Consider the following 11,016-nt stretch of genomic DNA (forward strand, 5'->3'; position numbering starts at 1 on the left):
GTTGAAAGGTTCTGGATTTTGGTCAAGAATTCTGTAGTTTCCTTGATGTACATGGACATTTTTTGTACAAAATCCTGTAGATTTATTATTTTTTTTAATATATTTATTTATTTATATAGCGCCAGAATCGACTCCCGAATGAGTATCTTTGCGCTTCAGACCGGCATCAAATATATATGCAAGTGAAGCTGGAATCAGAAACAGAAGAGGGTAGTCTTAAGCAGCTTTCTAAAATGGAGATGATTAGAACATTATCTCAGGTGTATAGGAAGCTCATTCCAATAACGTGGGCCAAGGTAGGAGAGGGATTTTCCTCCCAATCTTGCTTTCCTAACTCGGAGGACCTCCAACAGATGTTTGGAGCTAGAACGTAGGCACCTTGAGGGTCCATATGGAATACATTTTTCTGAAAGATAACTGGGGGCAAGATTAGAGAGTGCCTTATGAATAGTGCAGCAGATTGTCCTGAGGGCACATTGAGAAATAGTCATGCCGTCATGTTCTGGACCACCTGAAGTCTGCTTATCGAGGACTCATTAGCAGAGATCAGCAGACCATTACAGTAGTCCCGACGGCTTAGTATAAGTGCCTTCCGACTAGAATCCTGGAAGAGAGGAAAGACTCGACGAAGTAGGCCTAAAGTATGAAAACAGGAGCCCAGTGTCTGAGCAACGTGCTCCTTGAAAGTAAGGGCTTGGTCCAGATGGACACCTAGGTTCTTAACGGAGACTTTAGGAGCAGGAGGCGTACCGAAGTCAGTCGGCCACCACTCGAGCGACCAGAGTAAGGGGGCCTCTCCGAACAGTAAAATCTCTGTTTTCCCGACATTACACTGGAGGAGATTACTCTTCATCTAGTGTGAGATGGCTCTCATTCCTGAAGAGAAGGTCGACTGTACAGAAGAAGTGAATTTATCGAAAAGGAAAAGCAGCTGTGTATCGTCGGCATATGATATTGGAATAAACCCAAATGTCTGTCTAAGTATTTGCCTACCGGTTCATGAATTGATCCTCGTGTTGAAGCTCTAGGTCTCATTGGTGGCTTTAATAAGTCTTTATGAACTTTGGGTAGCATTAATTAAGTGGGGCATTTGGGAAATTCTTGAATCAAGTATGTACGATCCAATTCAATGATGGTACCTGTGGTGATCGCTTTGTCGATTATTTCTCTAAGTTCACGTTGAAACATCTCGGTGGGATTTTGTCCAATAATTAAGTATGTGATTGGATCATGTACATGTTCATCAATTTTCTGGTTGTAATAAGATGTATCCATTATGACCAATACACCTCCTTTATCTGCTTAGACACATAATGTATGTATTGTTTACTAACCGTTGTAAGGTTCTCCTGTCTTTCATGGTAAAATTGGATTGTTTAGACTTGTTGTTTTTAAACAGGTGATGCAGGTCATTCTTAACTAGGGTCTCAAAAGTTTCCAATACCTTATGGCTGGTTGGTGCCATGTAGGTGGTCTTGGGTTTCAGTCCTTTCAGAGTGTTTTCTGTTTTTTCAAAGGTTTCTGTGATGACATTGTCAAAGAAATGTCGGAGTCTTAGAGAGCGCATAAATCTGTATAAACTCACTTCAGCCTCTAAGATGTTAAAATGTATAGGTCGGTACGAACAATGTTCCTTTTTGTAAAATTGCAACCTCGTGTTGATTCAAGTGAGTTGACGAAATGTTAATCACCAAATTATCTGTGTCATTAGCTATTTCTGACTTCTGGTTACACTTTCACGTACTAATATCAAAGATGACCATGGAGCTACTACATAATGCTAGTTATTGTCCTCCACTTAATTATTGTCCAGTCAGCAGCTTCACCTATATGTTTAATTCAGAGCAATATATAACATTATTGATGGGTTCTGTGAGCAGCAGTTGGTGAAGTCATTTCTCAATGCAATATCACAAAGCAGGAGATCCATTTTGACTATTATGATCTCTTAGCAATTGAGACCAATATTCGTCCTTCTTTAGCAAGGCTGAGAACCCAGCCTTGGCACCAGGTGCCTACCTAATTCACTCTGATCTGGAGAAGTGATATCCATGCTCATCTTTTGACACAGCTGACATGGTGAAGACAGTCTTTCCACTTATTAGCCTGCGTGCTAGTATGCAGGGCCTCAAGTTGTTTGCTTTGATGGGAATATTATTGACCTCCCTTAATTGTCCCTCATGAATCTTACCTCAAATTTGTCCTACACATTTTTTCTACGGTCTATGTGAGTCTTTATGCCTCTTAACCTGCTGCCTAATTTGCAAACATTTGTTTCACTGGGTCTGCCTGGATCTCTCACTAATAAACATTAGGCTATTCAAAGTATCACAAATTAGGCCACTAGGCTAATGCAAAAATGAGGAAAGCAATCAAGGTGTGATGAGGAAAGACCAGGAAGCAGAATATTGCAATCTGGTTAAGCGAATGTCAAAAGTTTAGGATTTGGCTTTTTGTTTGTTCAGCTCTCAGTTTGTTCATGTTGTCTGTGATGTTGCTAAGACAACTTCCATGCAGCGGGATAAAAGAAAAATAGATACAGAAAAAACATACTCATTAACGGAGGCCACCGCAAAGAACCTATCCTCTTTGGACGCATGCTACCACTTTGCTGCAGAGGTGGCCAATTGAGCACTGCTGTCCTTGTCCCTCTACTCATAACCTACAGAAGCTGCCACAATGACCTTTTTAGCAGAAAAGGCCACTCATTAAGAGGTCCATGCTCTCCCTAGGAATTGATGACTGTGCCTAGAACCCATTTTATATAATGGATTAATCTGAAGAGGTACAAACCAGGCCCTATTAGCAGTTTCGTGCGAAGTGTAATGCTGACATTCTGTTAAATGTGTTTGCTTCTTTCCAAAGCCTTTATAAAGTATTATATGCACAAGTGATCAAATTGGATATTCGTGAATTGGTGAAAAACAGATTTTCTCCACCCTAAAGATTGGAGGTGAAGGCAGGCACACACAATGACAACAATTTTAAGCAAATGCTTCTTACCATAGCAGAGGGTACAGTCTGAGATAATCCCTAAACGTTGATCCTCTGGTCTTCTCCAAACAAATACTTTAGATCTCCCTGTGGCATCCACCTAACAAAGAACAAAAATTGGTCTGTAAAGGCAGATGCAGCAAAGGTAATCAAAGTTAATATTTAACCCACTATACTATAACTAAAGTTAGGATAATTCCACTTGTGGATTTCCCTCTGGTTTTAGGCATTCCTCCACAAATCAAAGGATTTTTCATTACCATCCAACTTTAAATCATGCCGTCTATTTTTGTGTGTTTTAACGAGTTATTTAAGTGAAAGTGAACTTTAGCATCTCTTTTATGAATATTTTTTTATTTCATAGCCAAGCGCATTTCAAAGCTGCTATCAGTGAATTATGATTTGTTTTTATATAGGAAAAAGGAGAAAAGAGAGTTTCAAACATCTTTTGTTAGAGGCCTAACATATCAACATTTATTGCTATTTAATTCATTAATTTATTTGGCTGGGATTGCAGACCCCCCCAAATATGGGACTTTTATGGCACCTGGATTGAAAATGTGTTTGAAGGCAGAGGACAAATTTGTATAGATCTGTGCATTTCATATACACTGTAAATGTCATTTGAAATAAATAACACACTTTAAGATTGTTATCCTAGAACACTCCATCAGCTACTCTCTGTGGAAAGTTAGCTACTTTTTTCCAGACTAAAATCCAGGATATTTACTCTTTCTTCTCACCCTCGGGACCACTAGATTTACATTCTCAGACAATGTGTGGGTCAAGTACGTGATTGGGCTGTCGCTCCTTTGGTCTAGAAGCATCTCTGGGGGAACTTAATGAAATTAAATCAGGCTCCCCGGCAGACCCATGTCTGGACAGATACTTTTAGCTACTAGCCCCCTGGCTCAGCCCTGCATTGAATGCTATTTGGAACTCCTTGTTAGTGACAGGTATTTACCCTACCAGCTGGAAAATGCATTTGTTCAGCCAATTCTCAAGAAGGAAGATGCTGATCTAACAGAGCCCAAACATTTTAGGACAATTTCCCTCCATCCTGTCCCGGCTAAACTTCTAGAAAAGGAAGTCCAGAAACAACTAGGGGACTTCCTAGAGTCGAATCGTCATCTGCACGACTCCCACTCTGGATTTAGATCCGGGTGTAGAGCGGAAACTGCTTTGTTGGAAGTTGCAGAGACCATCCGTGAAACCTTAGACCAAGGAAGCTGGTGCTGCTGGACTTATCCACAGATTTTGATACAGTGTCACACAGGATCCTCCTAAACAGACTCAAATGTCAAGGGGTGACGTGTACGGTTTGGGCCTGGTTTAGCTCATTTCTAGAGGGACGCACTCAGTAGGTGACCCTCCATCCTCATGTTTCCACCTCCAGCCCCCTTGTGTGTAGGTCCCGCAGGCCTCAGCCTCAAGTCACGTTTTTTAATGTGTATCTCACCCCACTTTCAGCAATTTTTGAGCAATATGAGGTGAAGGCTGCCTCCTATGCCGATGATACACAACTGGTGTTCTCCTATAGAGATCACAGTGAGACGGCCTTTGTCAACTTTAAGCAGTTTCTTCTGAATATCTCGTCATGGAAGACGGAGAGCTGCTTGAAATTGAACACAGATTAGACGGAGGTCTTGTTTTTCAACCAACCTACCACTCGCCAAAGCTCTGGTGGCCGGCTGGGTTAAATCTGCCCCTTCTTCCTGTTGCTTCTGCTAGGAATTTGGGCTTCAAGTTTGATGTGCAGTTGACAGGCAAAGTGTAACTCGTCCATATCTCCGTGCAATGTTTTTGGAAGCTGAAGGCTCTACGGAGCTTCCTTCATTATCTGCCGATGGACTGTACGAAGAACGTGGTGCATTCATTGGTCACTTCCCAGCTTGACTATGCGGATAGCCTTTACCTGTGGCTTCCTGAGTATTTGCTCAGAAGGCTGCAGATTATTCGAAATGCGGAAGTAGGCTTGTTCGGAATGTGCCAATGCGTCACCACATAACCCCCCCATTTGCTCAGTCTACATTGGTTGCCCGTGAAAAGATGAATAGCCTAGAAAGCACTCACTTTGGCTCATAGAGTAATGAATGACACTGGTCCGCAGTATTTGGGGCAAAGACTTCAAAAATATAGTAAGAATAGAGTACTCAGATCGAATGATCAGAAACGTCTGGTCATTCCACGATTTGCGAAGGTCAGGATTGATGGCCGGGCCTTTGCACTTAAAGCCGCGTCACTCTGGAACTTAATAAATAGGTTATTAATCAATCAATCAATCAGTCACTTGTAAAGCGCGCTACTCACCCGTGAGGGTCTCAAGGCGCTGAGGGGGGGGGGGGGGGGTAGAGGGGCAGCTACTTAATAGGTTATTAAAGAATAATTTGAACTACGTGAGAAATACCAAGTATTTCCCTTTTTGTCCCCGTCTATTCACTTCACCTCCATCATCACCATCCTAATGAAACTCCATTGGCTCCCCTTGCTGGCATGCACAATCTTAAAAAACCAGATGCATCATCCATAAAGTCATCATGACCTGCACCCCTGCTTATCTTGCAGACAAGTCAACCATCTATTGTGGTTCTGTGCACCTGCAGTCAGGACTCCATCAGAGTGCAGACTAAGAGGCAAAAATAAAGAAAAAACACTTTAGCAGGCCTTTTCCATCTATGTGCCCAGAATCTAGATTAACATCCCGTTATCCATCATGCCTGTCCGAATGCTGTTACAGTTTCGGATAGAGCTGAAGATGCACCTCTTTAAAGAATACTGCACCAGAATGCATTAACAACGCACATACCAGCTATGTCCGCTGACTTTATGCTGAACTTTGAGCATGTGCAACACTCTGGTTTTTGGCTAGGCTAGGTGCACGCTATAAAAATGCCACACACCTGTAAAATCAGTATGTAAAATTGTAATAAAACTGCCTTTTCTGTGTTTCTTTACCATAGGTATTCTGCTGTCTCGGTATTCCTACGATATGTGTCGTTATATTGCAGAATGTCTTCAAGTTAATCACAATATTTCTATACATATTTCTCAATCAATCAATCAGGGTTTTAATAGAGCATGGCTAATCACCCGTTATGGGATCAAGGCACTGGGAAGGGGTTCTGCAGTTCTGACGAAAATCCAGGTCTTAAGATTCTTCCTGAATTGAGGCAGTGAAGGTGATTGCCTGAGATGTAAAGGTAGCAAGTTCCAGGTCTTCACAGCACGGTAGGAAAAGGATCTTCCCCTGGCGGAGGTCTTGCGGATCCATGGGATAAAGGCCACGGCCAGGTAGGCGGGGTGTCTGGTGGGTGTGTAGAAGGAGAGGTGGTGGTTGACGTATGTAGGTCCGGTGTTGTGGACGGCTTTGCAGGGGTGTGGGAGGAGCTTGAAGGTGATTATTTTGTTGCTCTGGAGCCAGTGAAGGACTCTCAGGCGTCCAGAGATGTGGTTGTGGATGTCCAGGATAAGTCTGGTTGAGGCTTTCTGGATGCTCTGCAATTTCTTTTGGAGTTTTTGGGTAGCACCGGCATAGAGTAAGTTGCCATAGTGAAGAGTGCCTAGGTGACCGTTCTGGACTCGCTGGGGAGCTACTTGAAAATCTTCTGAAGCAGGCAAAGCGTGTGGAAGCAGGAGGGTGAGGCGTCAGCGATTTAGCGGTTCATTTAGAGCAAAGAGTCGAGGATGATCCAGAGGTTGCATGCATGGTTGGTGGGTGTGGGGGGTTCCAAGCGCTGCGGGCCACTAGGAGTTGTCGCAAGCTGAGCTTCGGTTTTGTCAGAGTTGAGTTTGAGGCTGCTGTCCTTCATCCATGCAGCGACAGCTTTCATCCCATTTTGAAAGTTGCTCTTAGCGGCTGTAGGGTTTTCAGTGAGAGATAGAATCAGCTGGGTGTTGACGGCTTAGGAGACGATGTTGAGTTTGTGGTTACTGACAATGGCTGCAAGCGGAGCTATATAGATGTTGAAGAGGGTGCGACTCAGAGAGGAGCCTTGAGAAACTCTGCAGCTGATCTCTATAGGTTCTGAAGAGAACAGTGGGAGCTTGAGGGTTCAGCCGGTGAGGAAGGAAAGGATCTACTCTAAGGTTTTTGTCACGGACGCCGGCATCTTGGAGTCTTGTGCAGAGGGTGTGATAGGAGACAGTGTTGTAGGCAGGAAGGAGGTCCAGGAGGATGAGGGCTTCGGTTTTGCCTTGGTCAAGGAGATTGCGGATGGCGTCTGTGGTGGCAAGGAGTGCAGTCTCAGTGCTGTGGTTGCCTCTGAAGCCTGAGTAGGAGGGGTCCAGGGTGTGGTTTGTTTTGATGAATTCGATGAGTTGGGCGTTGATGGCCTTCTCAATTACTTTGGCTGGGAAGGAGATTAGAGAGATGGGTCTGTAATTCTTGAGGTCCGTCGGGTCGGCGAAGGTTTTTTTTAGCACGAGATTGATCTCTGCGTGTTTCCAGTATTCAGAGAAAGTGGTAGACTCAACAGAGTAGTTGATGGTGCGGCACAGTCTGGGAGCGATGGTGATGCTGGTTCGGTTGAAATTGTGTTGGGGGGCAAGGGGTGAAGAGGGCTTCAGAGTGGATGTTTTCATGATCCTTAGGGTGTTGTCAGTGGAAAGGGTGGTCCAGTTGTGCAGGGGAGGCTGGGGTCTGGAGCATTTGGGTGCAGTGGTTGCAGGTAGGGTGGGTCCTGGGTTTTGAAGCTGTCAGATATAATTGATCTTGTGGTGGACGAAAGTGGCAAGTTCGTCACAGAGGTCTTGGGAGGGGGGATGTCTGTGGTTTGGTGAATTCTTTGATCATAGTGAAACGTTATTTGCTATTGTGTGCGTTGGTGTTGATACGTTCATGTATGACAGTTTTCTTTGTGGTTCTAATGAGGTGGTTGTGTGTGGTTACAGTAGTTTTGGAGCCTACATGGTCTGCCAAGGGTTTGCTGCTCCTCTATCTTCTCTCAAGCAGTCTGCAGGTGCGCCTGAAATCTTGGAGGGTGGGAGAGAACCAGCTGGCTTTTCTAGACGGCTGCTTGCTGGAGGGTTTCCTATGGGGAGCCAGTGTGTTGGCGAAGTCGGAGATCCATAGGAAGAGGGTACATGCAGAGGTATTGGCATTGATGGAAGTCGGCGTGAGGTTTGATATGTGAGGTCATAAGCGGCACATTGTGGGGGCGTAAGTGATAGTATCATGACCCTGCCACACTTTACCACTACATGGAATGTCCTGAGCTGCTCCCTGTCATGTCTTAACAGTTCCCATACTCCTGGACATATGCCGCTATTTCCTAACAAGCACACTGATACTTGTGTGGTACACCCATTATTGACACTCTTGTGACACTGAACATTGCCATAAGCACATTACCATAAACAGAAACAAACTTACTCATGACTCGTACCTACCCAAAGGAAGGCACCCAAGGAAAAGCATGTGGGAAATGCTTAGTCCTCTTTTTATATTCTCTCCATCTCATAACTGATTCCTTTATTTATTTGAGTGCCCTGACGTGCAGCCACTAACGGAACTGAACGGTGGCTATATAAAATAGCCACGCCCTCCACTGTACGCAGGGTATTCGGAGTCAGGAGTTCAACTCGCCGCAAATCTTGGTTGCGGCCCGTTTGAGATCGGGAGGAGCCAGTGGGTTTCATCACAGTATGGCAGTGAGCAGAAAAACATAGAGGAAGCAGGTAGGAGACTCCAATCCTGTTCTGTTGTGCCAAGGTCACACTGCGAGTCAGGAGCGGTGATGGAACCCTCTTGCTATCGCAGTGTTGGAGAGCCACATCTCTATGGGCGCTGACCTCTGAACATTGCATGTCACTGTCATAGGTCAAATTGCGCAATGCTGATGTAATGGAGCAAGAACTTGATTTAATCCTTGTTTCTTAGTAATTTGACATCAAGAACAGACCCACGTTGTTTCCACTATTGGTGTTCTTTTTCCTGCTATTGGTGTTATACTTCCTAAGAAGTGGAGGCAACAATAGTATATTCAAGTATGGACTATAGCTATATATATGAGACATTCCTAAAGGAAAAAACTAATTGGACAGCTTGAGCTGAAATTAGGAAGTGACCCTATAAGTGAAAAGACTAGTATATGAACCAGAGACCAATTTGTAAAGGATTGCCAAGACATTGAACAGAAGCAACTCTCTTTTATTTATAGGTATTGGTCTTATCCAATTAGGCATAGAAGCCTATGACTAATATATGTTTAACAGTTAATAGAGTGGTGAGACTCATTGTTCGTTTGATTTAATTACAGATCTCCCTCCCGGCAGTACCCTTCTTAATCCCCTTCCCCTCATCTAGCCACTCTTAACCTCTGGAGTATTTAAGCACAGAGTCAGCGCTGCTGGAAGGTGGGCTTCTTGGGGGTACTGCTCCTGAGGAACTGTATTGTGACAGATAGTTAGTTCAGGTACCTATAACTGCTGAATTTCTATGGCTTTGTAAGAGTGAAATCTAAGCCCAACTATAATGTCCTTGTTACCTTCATTTTATCAGTGAATTTCTAAGGTTTTCTAAATTCTATTTCCTTACTACAAAGTTCCTGTAACCTTTGTTTTTTTCGGGGAATTTCTAAGGTTTTTTAATGCTATCTCCTAACTATAACATCACAACAAAACCCAATATGAGCAATCAATCTTTAACTTTTTAATTTTTTAGTGAATATATATATATATATATATATATATATATATATATATATATATATATATATATATATATGTATATACACACACATTTATATATCAGGCAGTGGCGGTTGCCACTGTATAGCTATAGTTAAGGCCTAGTTACCATAGGGATTGCATGTTTCTGTTTTGTAATAAGTTCACAAAACTGTCCAAAAAATAGTTCATCCACCTCAGCTCTTTCCTTGAAACTTTTGTGGTGATCCATTAAGTGGGAGCTGATAAAAAAGGTGAGCCCCAAACCGCATCTTCCTGATGCAATTTCCTTAGGGAGTTTTAAAAATTACGACTTCCCAAACTTTATACTGAATTTGGCAAAAGATCTTGACCTTTATCCAGAAAGAATGTTTGTGTGATTTGGTGTAAATTCGTTAAGTAGTTTTACAAAAATTAGGATTCAAAATGTATAGATTTCGGAATGGTTCAGGTTGGAGGACTCTTGCAGGAGTCCAGCAGGCACACAACTTCAAATAATAGAGTGATCTGATTGGCCAAGGGGACTTTTTTCCGTGTAGGCCTGCTTGCTTCCACAGGAGTTCACAATCTGACTGGCTGGCCGCAACTTGAAGAGAAATGTTGTGGCTGTCATTACAGGATACTAACATACATTACAGGACATTAACATATAAGGGGGTAGTGGGGGTTCCCTGAGATCCCTTGACAGTGTGGGAGGGTCCCAGAGGGACACACTAAAAATAAAGTCAGGGCCACACTGACTCCCAGATGATGGGGATTATAATTTGGGTGGATGATATCTGTTATGGTTATTGGGGTAGCTGGCCCCCAGGGTGGGAAATCGGGAGACTGCGATGGCCTTGGGTGCAGAGCCGTGCTGCAGACTTGTGAGTGGCAACCTCACACTGCACAGGGCGATCTGGCAGTCCCAGTATTACTCAATTCTAGAATACGTAACCAACACATTTGAGTATTCAGTATCCCAAATGACCCACGCTGATGGTTGGAACAGGGGCCTTCTGATTCTTAACCTTTTTAAAGGGTGAACATGAAATGCAAACCAAAAACGATGCCATGCATGACTGACATCTCTTGTATTTGGTTAGACATTCTATGGAGGAGACCCACCATTGTGTCTTCCAGTTCCAGGCACTGCCACAAGTCATCTCATGCAGCAGAAGAAATGTAGAGGGAAGAACAGAGGATACAGATTCATCTGTAAATGAAAGATGCACCTGGAAATGTGCCCTTGCACACCCTCCAACCTAATCAAAGTGCATATTTTCATAGCTGGTAATGAGTGCACCCTCTAATGTAGTGACAGCATATTTCATACATGTGCAATATGAACCGCTTGTGTTTTTCTGGAAAATGTTG

The 11,016-nt window shown here is 43.4% G+C and overlaps 1 protein-coding gene across 1 annotated transcript in view; it reads right to left on the reverse strand.

Moving 5' to 3' along the window:
- Positions 1 to 11,016, reverse strand: part of LOC147666164 (collagen alpha-6(VI) chain-like) — a 72,523-nt gene that overhangs the window by 60,541 nt on the left and 966 nt on the right. Inside the window, exon 2 of the mRNA XM_086949252.1 lies at positions 3,004 to 3,094. Within this exon, the coding sequence (XP_086805378.1) occupies positions 3,004 to 3,094 (91 nt within the window). The remainder of the gene's footprint in view (positions 1 to 3,003; positions 3,095 to 11,016) is intronic.

The sequence above is a fragment of the Lissotriton vulgaris genome, unplaced genomic scaffold (genome assembly GCF_964263255.1).
Source record: "Lissotriton vulgaris unplaced genomic scaffold, aLisVul1.2 SCAFFOLD_3786, whole genome shotgun sequence".
Taxonomy (NCBI): Eukaryota; Metazoa; Chordata; class Amphibia; order Caudata; family Salamandridae; genus Lissotriton; species Lissotriton vulgaris.